Genomic DNA, 22,636 nt, shown 5'->3' with positions numbered 1-22,636 from the left:
AAAAAAAAGAAAGAAAGAAAGAAAGAAAGGAAGGAAGGAAGGAAGGAAGGAAGGAAGGAAGAAAAACGAGTTAGGAGGGAAAGAAAAAAATGTGTTACCTTCCCAGCACTGTGACAACCTGCTCGAAACAATCAAGTTATAAGAAGGAAAGGTTAATTACAGATCGTGGTTTTTGCTTGTGTAGTTCATGGGATTTATTCCTGTTGTTTTGGGCCTGTGGTGAGGAAGATATTAACATGGAGCCCATGACACGGGAAACCTGTTCATCTCCCAGTGGATGAGAAGCAGGGAACAAAACAAGAAGGCACTGGGGTCCCAATATTTCCACAAAGGGCATATGCCCAGCGACCCAACTTTTTCTACTCTGCCTCATCTCTGGAAAGTTCCCTTGCTTCCCAATAGGTCCACATGCTGGGGATCAAACATGTAACATGGGGATATTTAGTAACAGTAGCAAAACTGCTTTAGGGGAAAAAGGAGGACAATGGTGAAATGAAACTTAGCAAGACAGGCCGAGTCTGGTCTACCACAGTTGCTGAAAACCTAGGAAGTCTGTGTTGTACAGTCAGAAATGCTGGTCTTCCCATGACTTTGAATTGAAATGTCCATCGCTGGGGCAAATTGTTTTTCCAGAAACCTTAAGGTTCCAATGAATATTAGTAGATAAAAATCCACGTCTATTCAACATCTGTGTCGTTGGACCCAAGTGGTAAACTGTAGCTATTTAAGCAGCGTGTCAGCTGTTTACCGTTCTGGTAACCGTGCACATAGAGAGGGGTGAGGCAAGGCTGGCGGAGGACAGGTCTCGCTGTGTGTTATCTCTGGGCTGTTCATACGGCACGCTAGCTAACTCAGACACCCACAGGAAATTAGTGAGGGTGGCTCCAGGAGGTAGTGATAGTATCTTAGGAGTAAAGGCCACAATGTAGGTGATCTGTGTTTACTTTATATGTGAAACGGAGACAATCATGCTCCGGAGCTGAGAGGACGCGGCGGGGAGCTGAACACTCTACTTGGCACCGGTTGGGCCATGTTGTCGACTGCTATACATCAGGCCACTGAAGGGGAGGAGAAGGGTGAATTTCTGGGTTGATTTGGAAAGGTGGTGGCAGGAAATGTATATGTGTATGTGTGTATGTCTGTTTATACACACATGTACATATACACATGTATATATTCTAACATGCCCTGTTCATTTTTCTGACTCCTTGTTTTGCTGAGGATTTTTTTGTTTAATCTTAACTACTAGCATATATATGAATGTCAAGAGGACAGGTCTCATGTCTATTCTTTGCTTTCTAACTAGGGTTAGCTCGTTCTATAGATATGCAGTAAGTTTGTTCTGTGTGTGTTATGTATTTGTATGTGTGTGTGTTATGTCTATGTGTGCATGTATGTGTGATATATATGTATTGTATATGTGTTTGTGTGTAAGCATGTGTTTATATGTGTGTGTATAGGTGTATGCATGTGTATCTATGTGTGTACGTGTGTATATGTATACTGTGTATATCTATATGTATGTGTATGTATGTGTATATATGCCTGTGTGTTATGTGTATGAGTGTATCTTTGTGTATATGTGTGCATATACATGTATATGTGTATATCTATATGCATGTATATATATGTGTATATGTGTCTGTGTGTATATATGTATATATGTGTATGTGTGCAAATATATGTGTGTGTGTATGTGTATGTGTGCATATGCATGTGTGTCTGATGTCTGTGTTTGTGCATGTACATATATAGTATATGTATTTATATATGTGTATCTGTGTATATATATGTGTGTGTGTATATGTGTATGTGTGCATATACATGTGTATCTGTATGTACATCTGTGTTTGTGCATGTATGTATATAGTATATGTATCTATATATGTGTATCTGTGTGTATATATATGTATGTGTATTGAGTGTCATGTGTATGTGTGTATCTATGTGTATATGGACATTATATGTATATGTGCTTGAGTGTTATATGTATAATTTAAAGGAAGTATCTGTCTGTGTGTGTGTGTGTGTGTGCACACATAAAAGCATAAAAGCGCTCGTAGGTAAAGGGTTACTGGCTAAGTTCCTCATATCTGGCTTTGGATATCCATGAAAGAGCTGGGGAGAAGAGGAGAGTGTTCTCACCGTACTTTAGTAAGTTAGCTTTCCATTTCTCCCCACATCCTGTTTGTGGTTCTGCGTTCTTCCTAAGCTTTCTATTTCTTGCTGACCATATCACCATTTTTTCTAGGTACCCAAGGCTGGGACAGTACCCTTGGCCACAGAAGTTCTCAAAAGCCTAACAGCTCCTCCCACCCTAGAAAAGAAGCCGCAGGTGGCCTACAAGACTGAGATCATCGGGGGAGTGGTGGTACAAACACCCATCAGCCAGGTGCTGTTGCTTGGGGGTGCTGGGCTGGGATAGTGAAGACATCCATTGTGTCCAAGGACCAGCAGAAGCCTTAGGATAGGGGAGCTTAGTGAAGAAAGTGACCAGGATGATACAGTGCAGGGTGGATGTGGTCAGTGCCAATGTAGAAACTGGGGCCATGACATCATGACATCTTGAGGATGTGTGTGGCCTCTGTGCTTTTGCTTAAGACCCAGATAGTGAGCACTTGTAAAACATAAAGGAATTGGGGCTGAGGGAGACAGTGAGACTAGTCACAAGTCTGCAGTTCCATTTGAGTGTTTGTGTCTTCTTCCGTTCTCTGTTCTCTCCTTTCTCTTCTGGGTCTCTCTAGCCAGTGTCTTGCTTTGGGAAAACACTCAGTAGAGCATTGGCTAACTGGGGGCAAAGTCAGTTCTTAGTTTCTTTGACTGACATTATTACACCAAAAGGGCCAGAGGTGTGGTGGGGAGGCTGGGAGGAGCCAGGCTGCACAGAAGCATGGCTGGGGTACTAATGGTGCCGCTGTTTCCTTGTAGAATGGTGGGGATGGGCAGGAAGGGAGTGAGCCAGGGACTCACGCCTTTCTGCGAAGGTCTCAGAGCTACATCCCCACATCAGGCTGCCGTCCTACCACTGGGCCTCCCCTCATTAAGAGTGGCTACTGTGTGAAGCAAGGGAACGTGGTGAGTGCCAGCACAGGGGCTATGCTGGGGTTCTAATACTTTTTGGATCCAGTGGGCATGGATGTAGCAGAGGAGAATGAGAGGAAGAACTGTACCCCCCTCTATGTTAACTGCCATTGGGTTATATGCTAACTATATATGGTAATGTGTTAACTACCATTAGTTCCCCAGAAAGCTTGCCCGTGGTGGTAAGAAGCCTCACTACATTCAAACTGATGTAGTATGCACACTGATGGTCAGATTTCCCTCCTCCAGTTTCCCAACTCCTTCTCCTAAGATGATAAGCTGATGACGTGGTTGTCTTAGGGTTTCTATTGCTACAATGAAATACCATGACCAAAAGCAACCCGAGGGGGAAAGGCTTTATTTGACTTACACGTCCACACCACAGTCCATCACTGAAGGAAGTCAGGACAGGAACTCAAGCAGGGCAGGATCTTGGAGTAGGAGCAGATGCAGAGGGCACAGAGGGGTGCTGCTTTCTGACTTGCTCCTCATGGCTTGTTCAGCCTGCTTTCTTTTAGAACCCAGGACCACCAGCCCAGGGATAGCACCACCCACAATGGCCTGGGCGCTCCTCCATAAATTACTAATTAAGACCATGCCTCATAGAATTGCCTGTAGCCCCATCTTATGAAGACATGTTCTCAGTTGGGGTTCCTCCTCTCAGATGGCTTTAGCTTGTGTCAAGTTGACATCAAGCTAGCCGGAACAGTAGTAGCTTCTGGCGGCAGCAGAGAAGAACCCTCAGGTGCTCTACAGGTGTTAGTTAGGTGCTTGGTCATTGGGAAGATGGGGGCTCAGATGGAGGCCTGGGACTTTTACTGGCTTCACACTTCCCGTTGTTTCTGTCCTTTGTCTCTGCTGAAGATGGGAACCTGGTTTCCATGGTGCTGGGTCCCTGGGTATTTTCTGTGACACCACCAGTCTTGGCTCTGGAGATCTGTTCTTGATGGTCTGGTTCCTTATTTTTGATTGCAGAGGAAGAGTTGGAAACGGCGCTTCTTTGCCCTGGATGACTTTACCATCTGCTACTTCAAGTGTGAGCAGGTAGGTGGTAGGTTCAGGTCCCTCCTGAGAGGTCTGAGAAACAGAGAGCATGCATGAGTGGAAACCAGATCCACGCAGACTTCCAAGCCACTTCTTGTCTTATCTCTGTCCAACCTGTGTCTCTTTTATGATGCTATTATAAAAGGACCTGGACTGCTGCCAGCATCTGTGCGGCGAGCTGCTGTGGGGGCGGAGCCACAGAGCAGCTGCTGCATAGATTGCTTCTCTGTAACAATTATTCTGAAACCAGCTTGGTTTTAGCCAACACTCTGAGAGAGGGGTGTTGGTGAACTGGTGTGGGTCACTGGGCCATGTACATAGCCTCATCTGTCCATCTTCCATCCTTCCCATCAGGACAGAGAGCCTCTGCGCACCATACCACTCAAGGATGTTCTCAAGACTCACGAGTGTCTGGTCAAGTCTGGGTAATTGCCTCTTCTTATTCATTTTGAGGAGAGCTTCTGTTCGTCATTTGGAATCTCGTTTGTTACCCATTTTGAGGCTCTGTTGAAGCACCTTCCCTGTAGAGCATTGGTTCTCAACCAGAGGGTCTCAGTCCCTTTGGCGGTATCAAATGACACAGAGGTTGCCTAAGACCATCAGAAAACACAGATTATTTGTATTATGATTCATAACAGTAGCAAACTTACAGTTACAAAGTAGCAGTGAAAATCATTTTATGGTTGCAGTCACCTCACCATGTATTAAAGGGTCACACAGCATTAGGAAGGTGCAGAACTTAGTGCCTCATGACTGATGCAGGGTTATAATCTCACTGGACAAAGTGCCCTCTTCCCATTTCCCTATTCTTGCTCCCAGGATGCCTATGTGCTAGCTTCTGGTGACAGCAGAGAGTGTCACTTAGGTGTCTCTCAAGGGGTAGAGTCAGGTGTCAGGTCCTGGGTGTCAGGGATGACCGGGGCTCAGAGAGAAGTTGGGCTTCCCCTGGCTTCACACTTGCCCTTGTGTGAATTTCTCAGGCCTTTCCTCCTTTGTTCTTGATGTCCCCATTAACATAGGGGTGACTCACAGTATCCCTGTGCCTAACACTTGACAGGCAGAACAAGTATTTTTAATTTGTTCCTCTTTCCACTAGGAAAGACACCTGAGAGCACTGCATAAGATGATCCAGGACTTGACAGAAGAATGTCCCATCCCCATTCCTAAATCCAGACACTTGTGGAAGTGAATCTTAACAGACCACAAGCGTATCTTTTTGGGCATGAGGTTTTTTTTGTTTTGTTTTGTTTTTTGTTTTTTGTTTTTTTTTTTTTTTGTTGTTGTTGTTTTGTTTTTTGAGACAGGGTTTCTCTGTGTAGTCCTGGCTGTCCTGGAACTCACTCTGTAGACCAGGCTGGCCTCGAACTCAGAAATCCGCCTGCCTCTGCCTCCCAAGTGCCGGGATTAAAGGTGTGCGCCACCACTGCCCGGCTGGGCATGAGTTTATAGTTTGTCCAGCCTGTGTGTTGGTATCTCTCCTTTCTCTACATCATAAGGGGATCTATCAACAGTAGGCATCCTGCTCTTCTGTGAGAGCGTAACACAGCCCTACATAAACACACATGCTGTGTGACCCAGTGACTCAGTGAAGCAAGTCAGAAATGTTGTACTAAAAGTTTCAAATAGCAATTGGTGGGGATGGGGGTGGGGCAGAAGACAGGAGGTCCCTAGGGATAATCTGCATTTTGTGAAAGTAGCCATAGATAGACATGGTCCAGAGTGTGGCTCTAGGGGGCAGAACTCAGCATGACTGGATCATGAGAGATGCCCAATTGCCCCTGACCCTAGAGGGCCCGTGTAGATATGAGGCTACTTGGACATAGAAGGGAAGCTTGGGGAGGTACGGTACCATTCAGCCTGAGAGTCTTGAAAACTCCCCCTACCTCTAACTCTACCTGAGTCACACTGGACTTGAGCTGGGGAGGTGAAGTCCATGGGGAAGGTTGTGGCTTTGAGGCCTCAGCTGTGTTAGGTGGTGTAGCCTCTCTGGAACGTTTCGGGGAATTCAGGACAGCTGTAGGCAATGATAGCTATTGAATTAGATGACTTTGAAAATACCATGCAACTGGGCAGTGGCTGGAAAGGGGAGGGGGGCTCCCTCCGTGGTTGATTTCACCTGGGACTTCCTGCATTTGCATGAATAATCTAGAAGGTTAAAACATTCAGTGCTATGTTAGTTAGGTTCCTATTGCTGCTTCAAGGCACCGTGACAAAAAGGCAAGCTGGGAAGGAAAGGACTTATTTGGCTTACACTTACATGTCACTGTTTATTATTGAAGGAAGTCAGGACAGAAATGCAGACAGGCCAGTAATCTAGAAGCAAGAGTTGACACAGAGGCCATGGAGGGGTGCTGCCTACTGGCTTATTCATCGTGGCTTGCTCAGCCTGCTTTCTTATAGAACCTAGGACCACCTGCCCAAGAATGGCACCACCCACGATGGGCTGGACCCTCCTCCATAAATCACTAATTAAGAAAACGCCTTGCAGGCTCGCCTACAGCCTGATCTTAAGGGGGCATTTTCTCAATTGAGGCTCCCTCCTGTCACGTGGCTTTCAGCTTGTGTCAAGTTGACATAAAACTATTCAGCACAAGCTGGTAACAGAGCTGTCTCTACTCAGAAGCTGAGAAAGTAGAAGGAATAGTTGGTAGGGTGTATTTCGGTATGATATTCCGGGTGATCTGTGATGGTTCGAGCTGCTTTTGATGGCTTTATGGATTAGCTCAGTAAGGTTTTTTTTTTTTTTTTTTTTTTTTTTTTTTTTTTTTTGTCTTCATTTTACACTCAAGGACTGACATTTATAGTCCTTGTCCCAAAGACTTTTTCTCACCATGGTGTTTGGGCCAGGTCTGTGTACCCTACCTTGCCTTAAGTCATGTCCCTCCTCTGCCTGGAGGGCATGTCACTGTGTTTTCATTCTCTGAGACATTTCTGCCTGGGACCAGCCCTTCTTGGCACAAGACTCTCTGTTGGTATGGAATGCCGTCTTACCTGCATCTGGTCTTGCCTCCTCAGGTGCTTCTCTTGGTAGTAATTGGGTCTTTACTATAGTCCCCAGAATGACTGGATGTGCACAGCTGGCCTTGAACATAGACTACAACGTCAGCCTGCTTGGAATTGTGTCAGCACCACCTGCTCCTTGCCCTCTGCCTTGCAGGAGCCAGGATTTCTTTTCTAAAACCCACACTCAGATTGAAGCTTGTCTTCCTTCCCTTCCCTTCCCTTCCCTTCCCTTCCCTTCCCTTCCCTTCCCTTCCCTTCCCTTCCCTTCCCTTCCCTTCCCTTCCCTTCCCTTCCCTTCCCTTCCCCTCCCCTCCCCTCCCCTCCCCTCCCCTCCCCTCCCCTCCCCTCCCCTCCCCTCCCCTCCCTTCCCTTCCCTTTCCTTTCCTTTCTCTTTTCTTCTTTTCCTTTTTGGGACTATAATATGATTACAACATTTCTCCCTTCTCCCCCCACCTCTTTGAAGCTTATTCTTTTTGTTTGTTTGCTGTTAGGCACACTATCTATCACTAAGCTACATCCTAGCCCCAGAAGCAGATTTTTCCCCCCAATGAAGGAATTTTAACTTTACTTTACATAAACATACAGAGGAGTAGGTTTTTCACACCAGTTTCACACATACTTTAGTTTTGCTGACCCTTGTCCTCCACTCTTTGCCCACAGTCATCCCCGTTCTGTACCCCCGACCCCTTCATATTTTCCTCTCTTAACATTTTCTTTCGTCAGTTATTTGCTTATTGATTTATCATTTATATGTGTGGATGCATGCACACATGTGTGGGTGTGGAGGTCTGAGGACAAATTGTGGGAGTTGGTCCTTTCCCTCTGCCATGGCAGACTATGTGGCAGTGAGCCAGGTCCTTTGTCCGCTGAGCCATCTTGCCAGCCCTTATGCTCCCCTTTCTAGTTTCACAACCTTCTATTCCCCCTCACATACATGTTCACTCACGTATAAAAATTAAAGCCTAGGATAGACATGTGGGAGAGAACACATGGGAGTAGCCTTTCTCCGGCTCAGTTACACTGCTCAATATAATAATTTCCACTTTCATCTATTTTTATGCAAACTCCATGATTTTTTTCTTTTCTTTTAAAATTTATTTCTATTTTTAAAATTATTTGTGTATGTAGACTATCTATGTGAGTGTGTTCCACATATGTGCAAGTCACTGTGGAATATGTGCAAGTCACTGTGGATCTAGGGTGTCAGAACCCCTGGACCTGGAGTTAACCTGGTTGTGAGCCTCCTTATATGGTTGCTGGGAATTGAAATCAGGTCCTCTGTGAGAGCAGGAAGTACTCTTGAACGCTAAGCCAACACCTTTATTTTTCTTTACAACTAAACGAATTCTGTTGCATGTCATTTATCTGCTGATGGACCTCAAGGTTGATACCATTTCCTGGTAGGGTATGGAATCCTTTGGGCATATGTCAGGAGTAGTAGAGATGGTTCATATGGTTTAGTTTCTTGAGGAACCTCCAGACTGATTTCCATAGCGGCGGCACTAATTTACGCTCCTCCCTTTAGTGAGTAAGGGCTCCTCTTTCGGCACATCTTCGCCAGCATTTCTTATCTTTTTGCTGTGGGTCATTCTGACTGGGGTGAGATGAAATCTCAGAATAATTTGAATTTGCATTTCTCTGATGGCTAAGGATGTTGAACAGTTTCCTGGGAAGCAAATCTTAAAGTCGCTACTCTCAGTTTCTGATTCTCTTCGTAGCTCCTTGTCCCCTGGGTCAGAGAGCAGGAACTCAGAGCTGTGGGTGGGGCCGCTGAATGGGGCGGAGCAGGGGATGGGGGTGGGTTGGGGGTGGGTTGGGGGTGGGTTGGGGGGAAAGAGTCTGAAGTGGAAAAGCTGTTGCTGGGGGCAGGGTGGGGGCAGGGTCGGGGGGTGGGGAAGTTGCTGCTGGGGGCGGAGTGGGCAGGGGCGGAGGAAGCTTTAGAAATGATGTCAGCTTCCTTAGAAGAGGCACGTTTGGACCCAATGAGTTCTGATCTCCAATACCTTAGATAGACATAGCATTTATAGTCTCTAAGCCTGGGGCTTCCTTATCCACAGGAAGAAAGTTTTGAGTTGCATTGTGGACGATTGTGAAAAGTGTAGGAAATGATGTGCAAAAAAAAAAAAAAAAAAAAAAGTGCTCACAGTGCCTGGTGTAATGGTATAATGCTATCTGTCTTTCCTTGCCTAGTGATCTCTTAATGAGGGACAACCTGTTTGAAATCATCACCACCTCCAGGACATTCTACGTACAGGTAAATGTCCACCCCAAGACCAGCGTTCCATCTCTGTGAACGTGAGTGGATGCCTCTCCTCCCTCCAGCACCCTCGTTGTTTTCTCTCTTCTTCTTTTGCTTGTCGTTTCTCAGTGGTCAGTTTAGTACCTCAGTCAGTCAGTGTCCCATCTCATTCTAAGGGGAATGTTAGCCAGAAGTTTCCCCTACTCTGGAATACTACAAGCAGGTCCATTGGCTGTGCGGGAGGATGCGTGCGCCTCTGTAGCAGCTGCACTGGGCTGTAGAGCTCCGACTAAGCGGAGAAAAGCAGAACTGGTGGGTGGTTTCACTTCTGCTCTGGAGGGTATTTATAAGTCCGGCCTATGTATGGACATTACTGTGTGCAGACAAGACAGAAGCACAGAGGGCCCTGTGCCGGCACAGGTGCATAGGCAGCCACACAGAGAAAGCCATTGTTTGGCCTCTGACAGTTCACTTACCAGGAACTCCCCTCCCTACCCCCAGATCTGGAGCTCTCCCAATCCCTATGAAGTCACAGCAGCTAGCAAGGCAGATTTCCAAGCAGAGCAAACACATCCAGGGCCAAGTCCTCAGCCTGGGCTGCCTGGCAGCCCACAGAACAAGTATACTGATTTACAGTGATAGGCTGATGCGGGATTCCAAGCCTTAAGATACGCAGCAGCTTTCCCAAATGGAGTTTTAGAAACCTCCTTCTCCCTTTCTTCTCTTCCCCCACTGAATCCCTCCCAGGAAAGGATGAGGCCTCTCTCCTGTGTGTCTTGTGTCTTCATTATTCTCTAAGCCAGCAGCCATGCCAGCAGCCTTGGGCATTTTCAGGCCATTCTCACTGGGAGAAGCACATTGTCCAGGAAGAGATGGCAGAGAGGAGGCTGGATCATGGAGAGAAGGTCACCTTGCTCTTAAATCTAGTTTTCTCCAATGCCTCTTCCCGTTTAGGTGCAAGGTCTAAATGGGACCTTTAGTGGAAGTTTCTAGTTCTTGCAGTTGATATTTGTAGAGCGTGGCCAAGGGTCTAGGCTTGGTCTGAGGTTGGGGTCACAGAGTTAGACAGAACTGATCTTGAAGCTAAGTATCAGGCAGCTGAGATCATATACATGACCAAAGGATTCACAAGGAGAGGGGACCAGGCAATGGACCGGCTCCAGGACAAGGGCCCGGGAAAGAGAATAGCTGCAAGGGAGGCTTCAAAGCTATGGGCAGAGACTCACTGCCCTGCCTGCTTCCTTAGCAAGCTTATATCTGGTCCTTAGAGTCACAGGTAAGATGAGGACAATAAGAAACAGCTCCTGGACTTGGACAACTTATTTAATGATCAGATCCTCCATATGTATAAAATGGAGACGGAAAACTCAACCCAAGCCCTTCTGATGACCCTGAAGTCTGTTTGATCCCAGGTATCACAAAGGACAGATAAGAAAAGGGCAATGCAGGACTAAAAGGGCCAATGTAAAGGCCGGGCGGACAGTCCTTTAGAAGGACTTAGGGGATGACCTTAGATGGATGAGGGCAAGTGATGAATTTGAGAGATATGGAAGAGGTCCACTCTCTAAGACTCAAGAGCTGGTTGTATGAAGGGGAAGGGAGAGACACATAAATCCCAGGGATTTGGCTTGAGTTTTACACTGGTTGATGACATCCGGTAGTCACTTCCCTGGTAATATAGAGGGGCAAGTAGGCTTAGCACTAGGGTGTATTGCTTACTTCTCTGTTACTGTGATAAGATACCATGACCAAAAGCAACAAGGAAGAAAAGGTTTAATTTAGCATATGAATCCACCGGGATCGAGTCTATCAGGCAAGAAATATATGGCATGGCAGCAGGAGCAGGAAGCAGAAAGAGAAGAGGAAAGGCCTGTCCCTAGTGATGTGTTTCCTCCAGTAAGGTTCCACTTCCTACAAGTTCTAAAACCTCCCCAAGCAGTGAGTGTCATTGTGATGGTTTGTATATTCTCAGCCCCAGGGAGTGGCACTATTAGAAGGTGTGGCCCTGTCAGAATAGGTGTGGCCTTAAGACCCTCATCCTAGCTGTCTGAAAGCCCGTGTTCTGCTAGCAGCCTTCAGATGAATTAGAACTCTCAGCTCCTCCTGCACCATGCCTGCCTGGATGCTGCCATGTTCTTGCCTTGATGATAATGGACTGAACCTCTGAACCTGTAAGACAGCCCCAATCAAATATTGTCCTTATAAGAGTTGCCTTGGTCATGGTATCTGTTCACAGCAGTAAAACCCTAACTAAGACAGTCACCAGTGGGGGACCAGATAACACTGGGGACCAAATGTTCAAATCCATGAGCCTGTAGATGACATTTCTCATTCAAGCCATGGCGTAGGGGTAAGCACCGAGTTTATTGTGTTTGTGGAATGATCATTGCCTAGATGATGCTTGGCATGTTAGTACTTGTTGTGTGGATGATACTCTGAAAGCTGCACAGAGGGTAGTGACTGGAGAGACAAGAGGCTCAACCAAAACTGTTCAGAAGACATTGTATCATCTAAGAGAGACCAGCACTTCCCTGAGCCCTTACCAGTTCTTTACTCCTTCCGTTCTGTACTAAAATTTCTAAGAAGGAAGGACACTAGCATCGCCCTGAGTATATACATGAGGGAAGGTCAAATCCATGTGTAACAGACGTGACAAAGAGAGTGCTGTGTTGGAGAAAAGTGGATGAAAAACCAAGGAACATATTTGATTCCCTTAGAAGTCACACTATAAACCTGTCTTAGGGTTTTACTTCTATGAACAGACACCATGACCAAGGCATGCCTCTCTCTCCCTCTCTCTCTCTCTCTCTCTCTCTCTCTCTCTCTCTCTCTCTCTCTCTCTCTCTCCTTCCTTCTTCTTCCTTCCTTCTTTTCTTTCTTTTTTTGTTTTTTTGTTTTTTGAGACAGGGTTTCTCAGTGTAGCGTTGGCTGTCCTGAAACTCACTCTGTAGACCAGGCTGGCCTCAAACTCAGAAATCCACCTGCCTCTGCCTCTCATGTGCTGGGATTAAAGGCATGCGCCACCACCGCCCGGCCAAGGCAACTCTTATAAGGACAAAATGTAATTGGGGCTGGCTCACAGGTTCAGAGGTTCAGTCCATTATCATCAAGGTAGGCAGGCAGGCATGATGTAGGAGGATCTGAGAGTTCTACATCTTCATCTGAAGACTGCTAGAGAAGACTGGCATCCAGGCAGCTAGGATAAGGGTCTTAAAGCTCACACCCACAGTGACACATCTACTCTGACAAGGCCACACCCACTCCAAAAGGCCACACCTTCTAATAGTGCCACTCCCTGGGCTGAGCATATTCAAAAGATCACAAAAGCCATGACGCATTAACAAAGTGTCTTATGAAATTACGATCCTTTAAAAAATATCAACAGTAGTATTGCTTTCTATTTCTGTGTATCTCTTTAATAGCTGGCCATAAAAGACAACAGGAATCTCATTCTTACTTCAGCCTGGAGTCTGTGTCCATGTGTTACTTTGAGGAGTTTGTAACTCTGGTCTTATATAAATATGTATTTGGACAAAAGGATTATTTCTTTTTTTTTTAAGATTTATTTATTTCATGTATGTGAGTACACTGTAGCTGTCTTCAGACACACCCGAAGAGGGGATCGGATTCCATTATAGATGGTTGTGGGCCACCATGTGGGTGCTGGGAATTGAACTCAGGACCTCTGGAAGAGCAGTCAGTGCTCTTAACCACCGAGCCATCTCTCCAGCCCCCAAAAGGATTATTTCAATGTGTCCTTTTAGATGATTTCAGGTCTTCCTTCCTTTCTTTTGTTCTTTCTTTCTTTCTTTCTTTCTTTCTTTTTTCATTTTGTTCTTTTTTTTCTTTTTTACCAGAACTTGAAAAATAGTGATTTCTTAATATTTAGGTGGAATATGGAGTCTGGAGCCTTATCCATATATCTGCATATACATAGCTAAGGTCCATTGATCACCATTTGAGTAGATCCTTCTTACCCATAGTTTGTACTCATGCTTTGGAAAATACTGCTCTCACCGAGCTATGCTGATCCGTGAAATGTTGACATAGGTTATTATGTAATATTTTTAAAGTCACACTCATTCATATCACTGGCAGAGTCTTTGAGTATGGAAGGATGTGAGCTCATGCAGTGAGAGGTGAGTTTGGTGAAATTCTGTTTTGCTTTAGGCGCTCAGTATTGGTTGTTGGCAAAAGGAAATGATGGTATTCCCTTGGCACCACTGGCTCATTTCTTGATATAAAGTCTGCAAAATACCTGCCTCTAAATAAACAGACCTCATGGTTTCTATGTCAGTCGTTTGTGTTAAATAAAAATAACCACACTTCCTGGGGAAGGTGGGAGAACTCTGTTGCTCCCAGTTTGTTCTGTAGGTCCAGAGGTTTGTGTCCACTGAACTCAAGTGACTTTCTGACCTGTGTCCTCAGTTATGCATAGTATGTCTGCATGAACCTTCTGTCCATCCTCAGGATCTAGGAGAATAAGAGCAGCAAACAGGGCAAGGCAGAGAAAAAAACTCTGTGGCTGGAGTCTGATGGCTCAGATGGTAGGTGTTGGGGCTTAGGTTCCGCCTGCACTCTGATCTCTCACACTGTCACACTCTTTGCGATTCAGGAAAAGCAGCTGTTGTTGCTGAAACATCTCAGAGACACTGGGGAGCAGTAGCTCGCTGGTGGTGTATCACTTAACGCCCCATAATCCATGCCTGGTCTCCAGTCTGTCCACGAGGAGACAGAAGCTTCAGGGGTAAATGGTCCATTCAGGATCATAAACCCAGCGAGTTATGGAGCCCCTTGAGAGGTACTTGGTGGTCAAGCAAGACTTGCCTGTGTACTCATGTACAGCAATGGTCCTCCACCCTCCTAATGCTGCAACCCTTTGATACAGTTCTTCATGTTGTGGCAGCCACAACCAGAGCATTGTTTCGTTACTACTCCATAAGCATAATTTTGCTACTGTTCTGAATTCTAACATAAATATCTGATATACAGGATATCTGATACATGACCTCCAAAGGGGCCACGACCCACAGGTTAAGAACATTGTGTAGAGGATGCACCATATAGCCACCACCATAAAAATCTGCCTTTGTTCAGCTTTTGGCGACTGGATATGTTGGGTGATGACTCCTGGTGTCCAGATCCAGGTAGTATTCAGGCATCAAGACGGGTGGAGATGGTGCTGAAGCAGCCTTGTCAGTAGGTAGATGTTTCTAAGTTCCAAGCAAGCATTCAAGATGAGAGTTCAGAGTTGGGATGCAGCTGCGCGGTTTAGCACTTACCTTGAATGTGGAAAGTCCTGGCTTTAGTGGACAGCACTCCTGCAAACACAATTCGAACGTCAGTCTTTTGAATACAGAGCAGGGGTCTCTCTCATAAAGGGCCAGGAACATTGGAAGTTTATCAACAGGAGCATTTGTGGCTAGAAGTTAGAACTGTGAGCAAATGGTCTTCAGCTCACTTGTCAGAACCAGGCTGCTATGCCAGGACAAGATCCACAAGGGACTTTCAGAGTGCTCGGCTGGAGCTCTTGGGAAGTTACTTTGTAACTTAGATGCTGAGGTGAAGGGTACCACCTAAAACAGTGGTTCTCAGCCTGTGGGTCACGACCCCTTTGGTAGTCAAATGACTCTTTTGTGGGGTCACCATTGGAAACATCAGATATTTGCATTGTGACTCATAGCAATAGCAAAATTACAGTTATGAAGTAACAATGAAATAATTTTATGTTTGGGGTCATGGCAACATGAGGAACTGTGTTAAAGGGTTGCAGTGTTAGGAAGGTTGAGGACCGAGGATCTAGAACTATGTAATGCATAATTTATACAATCATCTATTTGGGGGGCTTTATCTGAAGATGGGATTGGTTCATTGGAAAAGGAAGAAGTTGGAGATGAAAGGAAGAAGTAACTGCTGGAGATTTAGGGGAAATGGCTGTAACCAGAGGTAGATCTTGGATGTCTTTAATCAGTGTCTGCCATAGCTCACCGCATGTGTGTAGTACTGGACTCATAACTGATACTCAGAAGCTCACTGGACTGCAGTAAAATTCATTTCAAAACTTTGTCCCTCTCTTCTTACAAACTGCCATCAAGGACAGAAACCAGAATGCACGCAAGACCAGGGCAGGAAGAGAGGAAGGTATATGTGGCAATTCCCGGCCTGTCTGCTGAGTGTTGGGTACATTTTGGTTTCCTAGTAAGTCACCCTGGCTGGGTGGACCTCAGCTCTGAAATAGTACTTCTTTCTTGTATGGAATCACTTGCAATATTTGTTTTCTATATGAATAATATTTAAAAATGACAGTATGTGTTTGTGTTGTATGTGTTCATGTATGTACGTAGGGCATGTGCCCGTGATATATATACAGAGTCCAGAGGAGCATGCCCATGTCTTTTTCTATTGGATGTCTGTCTCGAAAATCATTTTATTTGGTATGTATGGGTGTTTTGCCTGCATATATGCCTGCATACCTCATGTGTGCCTGGTGTCCCTAGAGACTAGGAGAGGGTGTTGGATCAAGTGGAACCGGAGTGACAGCTGTGAGCCATCATCATGTGGGGGCTGAGAATCAAATCTGGGTCCTCTGGAAAAGCAGCCAGTGCTCTTAGCTGCTGTCTCTCCAGGCCTTCCACCTTGTTTCTTGAGACAGTTTCACACTTAACCTGAAACTTGGCATTTTTCCTAGGCTGGCTGACCAGTGAGCCCCCCAGTATCTATCTGTCTGTCCCCTCTGGGGAGGTGCAGGAATTTATAGGTGCTCAGACTTTTTGTAGGTCCTGGAGATTCGAACTCAGGTCCTCTTGCTTTCATAGCAGTCTTCTTACCCTCCGAACTCTCTCTAGCCCCATAAAACCAACTCTGAAACAAAAAATACAAAACAGTGATTAAAATTACTGAAGATATTTTATAAAAGTATATTTTATACTTTCATAGGATATCAACTGCAAATCTGATTTCTTTCTTTCTTTCTTTCTTTCTTTCTTTCTTTCTTTCTTTCTTTCTTCTTGGGTAAATTCAAAATAACCCTTTCTCCACTCTATATGTTATACTGTTTGATCCTTTTAAAATTTTTGCTTGCTGCTAAGTCTAGAACCCAGAGCTTTTCATGTGCTAGGCAAATCCTCTGTCACTGAGTCCCAGCCCAGCCTGTGATCCTCTGGGGTAGATTTATATAAAGTTAGAAGAGGAGGGCATTAAATAAATCCATAACTGTGAAATATATTCTGTTTGGAGACAGTTCCATTACATAGCCCTGGCTTGCTTGGAAGTCAATGTATAGATAAGGCTGGTCTAGCATCACCTGTCTCTGCCTCCCAGCTGCTGAGATTAAAGACGTGTGTTGCCATGCTGGGCCATGATGGTAGAATTTCAGGTTTATTTACTTCTGGTAACCATAGAATAGTAAAAATAGCAACTTTACTGCTGCATAGACGGCCCAGTGGCCTGAGTGCTAGTCAAACATCAGACTTCACAAGTAACCTAGTTCTCTATTAGGCCTTCTAGGGAGCATGCTAGCTCTCATCCTGGTCTTAGGAAAAGTTTTGATACCTAATTCTCACTGCCTTCTTTGGACCAGGGAATGCATTTGTCTTTGTCTCGGAAAGCTACTAGATTGCCAAGTAACCAGAAAGAATCAAGGGGAGAGCAAGCATGAAAAAGTGGGTGGCCCATGTGAGGGGCATGTACCACGGGCCCTTGTTATCCTGTTTGACTTCATGCCTTTGTTGGTATGTGTGGCACACAGATAACCAAGGGGGCTCTGGGGATGATGGGAAGGGATAGCAATGCAAGCCTGAAGGAGAAACACGAAATCCCAATGAAAACCAAAGTGGTCCTGTTTCATCCTGGTAGACTTCAAAGAGGAGTGGTTTAGGGTATGGAAAAGCGCAGTTGCCTGCACAGCACACGCACACGCACACGCACACACAACTTTGTGCTCAGATGGACAGTCAAGGGAAGGAGCTCAGTCTGGTTTCCCTCTGTAACTGAGTTCACTTGCATTCTTCCTTCCAACAGCTGGGAGGCACCCAGAGACTCTGCTTGCAGGAGCCAGGCTGCCTCTGTCTTTTTTTCTATGGAGAAGCTGCTGCCCCCTTCTGGGGTTAAGTGGTTATTTCTAGGGGAAATGCTTCACTGAGTTCTGCTATGGGTGTTCTGCTTAGTTCTCACTCCAAGGGTGAAGTTTCAGGACAGTCCCAAGTAGCTTGTGCTTTGTGAAAGGAGCTGTACACATGATTGTGCATGGTTTGGAGGGACTGCAGAGGGAGTTTGCTTTAGTAGAATTTAAAGCAGGAGTCTGCTGTTCAGACAACTGTGGGAGAGACAAGGAGGGTGGAGTCTAGACCAAACTCGAAGCTGCAGCTCTGGCATTCTGAGCCTCAGTTTCCTAGGAGTCTGGAGGTTCTGGGTTGTTTTTCAGATTGGGTGATGGGTTCAGTGAGAAGATGGAAAACTAGGCTGTTCCCTGCTTTATACCCCTCTCCGTCTTCAGGGCAGCTTAACTCTGAGCAGTTTTAGTTATTGGGAGTGAAGAATGAGCTTGCAAGGGGGGGAAATAATCCTCAAAAGTCTGCAAAGCACAGGACTACATGGCTTCCAAGATACTTTTGAACTCTGATGTGATTTTATGAACTTGAGTCCAAGACTTGGAAGCTGAAGTCACGTGCCAAAAATGTGTGTACATGTTGTGGATGTTTTGCAGGCGGATAGCCCTGAAGACATGCACAGCTGGATTGAGGGGATTGGAGCAGCTGTCCAGGCCCTGAAGTGCCACCCTAGGGTAAGTCACTTCCTTTCTGTGCTGCAGCGTCAGCTTAAAGATAAATTATCTTCGAATGGGACATGTTTTATTTGGTTATGTAGGCAGGCAGCCCGGCCCTGAATGCTGGCTCACTTGTTTTTCTCTCTCCGCTAACTTGGGTACATTTCCCACCCCCTCTTTTTTGGTTTGTTAGTGTACATGAAGTCGGGCTGGACAGAGATGTGAAGTTTCTGATGTATCAGAAACTGTACAAGTCCAGCTGTACAAGTCCAGCATCAGGCAGAACCCAGCAAACATGTGGAATGAATTCTGCTTAGTATCTTTTAAAAATTTATGTATTTATTTATTTTTACAATAGGGGTCTTGCTGTGTGGTCCAGACTACCTCAAGCCATCCTCCTGCCTTAGCCTCCTGGCAAACTGGGACTAAAAGTGTCCCTGGCTTCCATACACCTACTTGAATCTGCAGCCACTGTCCCTGTTTGAATTGGCTATCCTGGGGTACTTGAGACTTTGAGACAAACATTGTAAGAAAAATCCCTTAGTCTTTCCCTTCTCTTTCTGCTTTTAGGAACCATCTTTTTCAAGATCCATTTCTTTGACTCGACCTGGAAGTTCCAGCCTTACAAGCGGGCCTAACTCCATCTTGTCAAGGAGACGACCACCAGCGGAAGAAAAGCGAGCTCTCTGTAAGGCCCCCTCCATGGCCTCCTCCTGGCAACCCTGGACACCTGTCCCCCAGGCTGAGGAAAAGCTGTTGTCGGCCGAGAATGCTTCACAGGACTCTTTATTCATGCCTAACCCTGGGGAGAGTACAACCACAGGGCTGCTGGCAAGTTCTCGAGTCAGGCACAGGTCGGAGCCCCAGCACCCCAAGGAGAAGCCATTTGTATTCAACCTTGATGACGAAAACATACGAACCTCTGATGTGTGATATACAGTGCCAGTTGTGTGCAGGAGAGACGGGGGCTGGGACTCGTTTTCTCTGCCATGGTAGAGGACAGAAGCTAATGGCACTCACAGTGGAGGGGCTTATCTAGCTGGCTTTGGTTTTGCTATTATTGACACAGTTTATTTAATTGGGGGAAAGTCATTAGGTTAGACCCATGGGCATATTCCATTGCCTCTTGAATGCCCCCTTCCCCAGGTTTCCTAGTGAGGGGTTTGTTTTCATATTTTCTGTCTAGAGGAGGCTAGAGTCCAGTTTCACCCATAAGCTTTTCCCTCTTGTATTTCTTTCATATTCTTGGTTTTGCTTCCAGTCTGTGTACAGGATCTCAGGCTAAGAACGGCTTTCATCTACCCCTGTTTATTGGCTGAAGTCTGGGGATCAGGCAGACAGTTAGCATCCAGACTGAAAGGCATCGGGTGAGACTCAGGTTGCACAGTTCAGCTGGGATCCATCTGAGGGCTGTCTTTAGAATCTGGGGAGTGAAAGGTGAATTCTGGGATATCTACCCTGGGCAGTTCTTTCAGGACACCTCCCAGGGGAGCAGACAGGACCTCTTGTGAGTCATGAGGGCTAATTAAACTGCTATAGCCACTTGTGGGAATCATGCTGTCCTCTTGATGCTTCATGACCCCAAATGCCATAGACCCGAGTGACAGAGCCACCAGTCTATTTTTTGTGTCAGGCCCCTAGGATGGGGTTTTCAGTGTTAAATGTTATGATTGCAGAGATTTTCAGTGTTTTATGATTGCAGAGAACAGAACAGATGCTTCCCTTGAAACTGAGGTGTGTGTGTGTGTGTGTGTGTGTGTGTGTGTGAGAGAGAGAGAGAGAGAGAGAGAGAGAGAGAGAGAGAGAGCGCACACTCATGTTAGGACCATCTCTATCTCAGAGGCTTAGATTAATATAAAGCAGCAACTGAGAAGTGATGGATAGTGGTTTATTGCAGTAAGCATCTTTGATCCATGTTTTCCAGACAGGAGAATGGTTCTTCTTTGACACAGTGAATCTGGAATGCCTGTCTTACAGCTCTTTTAGACTTTTGTCTAACGCTAAGTGCTTGTATATTGTGCAGCTCGCTGACCCACTTGCTCTGTTTTACTGTGTTGCCTCTTAAGTGGAGCCATGCACACACTGAGTGGAACCCCAGCATCTGATAAGAGCCTATGCACTCCCTGGTGAAGAGACTCGAACAGGATTTTTTTCCCCAATACTTACATTTTCATGGAACAGAAACTGGGAATAAAGAAATTGAATCAGAGGATGAATTGTTGGCTAGGAGTTTCCTAGGTTCTAGAAGAGTTTAGAAAATTAGATTTCCACTCAGAATTTAGGGTGTGGGTTTTTTCCCACTGGGCAAGATACTATTTCCAGTGCCTTTGGGGGCATTTCTATCAGCCTTCAATGAACCGTGCTACCAGAAAATTATGGCCATTTCCTACAGGGAGAGAGGACATGGCTCACTCCTATCTGTGTAACTTTTATCTGCTAGGTAAATTAATCCTATTTTTAATTAGAAATGTGTAGTTCTAAGAAGAGACTAGGAGGCATTTTTATTTAAGCTAGTTAGCACTCTGTGTCCACAGTTAATGCAAAAGCAAAAACAGGCATAAAGCTCAGAAGCGTGTTCTAGTGTGACTGTGACCCTGAATCTGGTGCCACACTGAAGACTCCTGGACTGTGTGTGGGAGTTGTCTCCCACTTGAAGTCTGGCCTTGTGATCCTGATATATATAAACAAAACCACTGGGCTTCTCTTTTCTGTTCATGATCTTTTGTGTCTTCCACCCCTAAAAAAACCACTTTTGCATGTTTTGATTTTCAGGGTTCGGGATTATTTATTTATGAGTGGGTAAGGTTACAACCTACTTCAAAAGTCAGTGCCCTTTGTCTCTGGTTTCAGCTTAAAATCTTCCCTTAGAAAATTCTTTGGCTGCTCAACAGAATTGCTCAATGTGAGATGAGGAACTAAGGAAATAAATCAGGAACTCCTGAAGGGCCTTGAACATGCCCTGGCTCACGGAAATGATGTCATCTTTTGGCGTTTAGATTGCAAAATCTGTCCGTCCCTCTTCTAGAAACTGTTTGCTTGGTTATTACTGCTGCATCAACAGGTTGTTACAGAAAGTTGATAGGTTTCAGTACATATTTTGAGATGGATTTCAGTACATATTTTGAGATCATGTTAGATTAAACACAATGTAGTTTATATAATGTCAACAAAGGGAAAGTGACCCTAGCCAGCCAACACATGAGACTTCCAAGTTAGAACATTGTTAATTTAATATTGGTGCCCAGAAAATATAATTATCTTTGTGAAGCCTCAAAACATTTAAATTCTCAATCTTATTTCAGGATTCCCCTTCTGTCTGTATTTCTGGCCAGTTATACAAATCCCCCTCCCTCACACACCTTTTAAATTTGTTTTTGATAGTCTTGCTATGTAGTCCAGGATGGCTTTGAACTGGTAATCCTCCTGCCTCAGCCTCCCGAGTGCTTGGATTATAAGCATATGCCACCATATCCAGCCCGTGACAGTATTTTAATGTGAGCCAAAGATGGTGCATAAACCTTTAGTTTTCAATGTATCCCATAGACCTCTGTCAGAGGATAAGGCGTGATGCTGTGTGAGTCTGTGGTTAAGCATAGAATGTGGATACATCCGAAGGGATTTCTGGGTTATAAAAGGTACTGCCTTTTCTTTGTGGAATAAAAACAAGTCTCTGAAGTTGGATCCTTCTATAAGGTTTTGTAGGCACTGCTCTCTGTAGCCGAAGTTCGCCCTATCCATTACTCTTAAAAGGTTTGATGGACTTGCTTACCCAGGGTCAGGCGATAATCAACAAAGATAGCATGTGTTTTTCATTCTGTAAACCATTCTCAGGATATGGGAGGCCACAGACTGGAGAGGAACCTCTGGTCAAAACGGCAGGGTGACAGTTCTACTTCCAAGTAGAGTGCTAGTCTTCCATGGAAGATTTAAGGTTCATCGTCCTACTTTACTGGAAGCAAACTGGTTTGGTTTGGTTTCTCCTTTTCTACCCAATGCTCTCCTCAGGACTCAAACGACCGTCTGTGTAAGCAGCTGACCAGTAATTGAACGGTGGCCTTGATGCTTGTTTTCGGTGTCAACCAAATAGCCATCTGGTAGCAAGCGGCAGCATTTTTTGAAATTAGGCTTTCCCATGTCGCCTGTTTTAACTTTTTTTTTTCTCCCTCTAAAATCTGTTTTCCGAAGTCCCCCGTGTTCTCTCTGTGTGTTATTGCCTGCCAGAGTCAATTATAGTTACTTATACCAGGTAGGTAGGTGTTGAATCAAGTGAATATTTGGCAAAAACACACAGTGTGACCGCTGGGCCCTCTGTTTATGAAGGTGTGGCATGCCCCATTTGAGCCGGTGTTTGAGCTATGAAACACCTCCTGCAAGCACTGAGCTCAGTGCATGGAAACTCCAGCTTCTTAGGTTGTATGAGCTCCTAATTGGTATGTAGCAAAACGTCATTTTCTAAAACTGTTTGGTTGCTTGTTTTGTAATAAAAACATGTGAAATAGGAAATC

At 45.3% G+C, this 22,636-nt stretch overlaps 1 protein-coding gene across 3 annotated transcripts in view; it reads left to right on the top strand.

Annotated features, from left to right (window-relative positions):
- Plekha2 (pleckstrin homology domain containing A2) overlaps positions 1-22,634 on the top strand; it is a 59,962-nt gene extending 37,328 nt beyond the window's left edge. For 2 of the 3 annotated variants that reach the window (XM_034520655.2, XM_076913922.1), the window contains exons 6-12: positions 2,252-2,392; positions 2,929-3,075; positions 4,057-4,125; positions 4,480-4,550; positions 9,319-9,382; positions 18,072-18,149; positions 18,702-22,634. In XM_034520655.2, coding sequence (XP_034376546.1) covers positions 2,252-2,392; positions 2,929-3,075; positions 4,057-4,125; positions 4,480-4,550; positions 9,319-9,382; positions 18,072-18,149; positions 18,702-19,064 — 933 coding nt within the window. In that variant the 3' untranslated portion in view covers positions 19,065-22,634. The remainder of the gene's footprint in view (positions 1-2,251; positions 2,393-2,928; positions 3,076-4,056; positions 4,126-4,479; positions 4,551-9,318; positions 9,383-18,071; positions 18,150-18,701) is intronic. The other variant, XM_076913923.1, reaches the window with a different exon arrangement.
- The last annotated feature ends 2 nt before the right edge of the window (positions 22,635-22,636 follow it).

The sequence above is a fragment of the Arvicanthis niloticus genome, chromosome 16, assembly GCF_011762505.2.
Source record: "Arvicanthis niloticus isolate mArvNil1 chromosome 16, mArvNil1.pat.X, whole genome shotgun sequence".
NCBI lineage: Eukaryota > Metazoa > Chordata > Mammalia > Rodentia > Muridae > Arvicanthis > Arvicanthis niloticus.
This window is presented reverse-complemented; position numbering and strand designations above follow the sequence as displayed.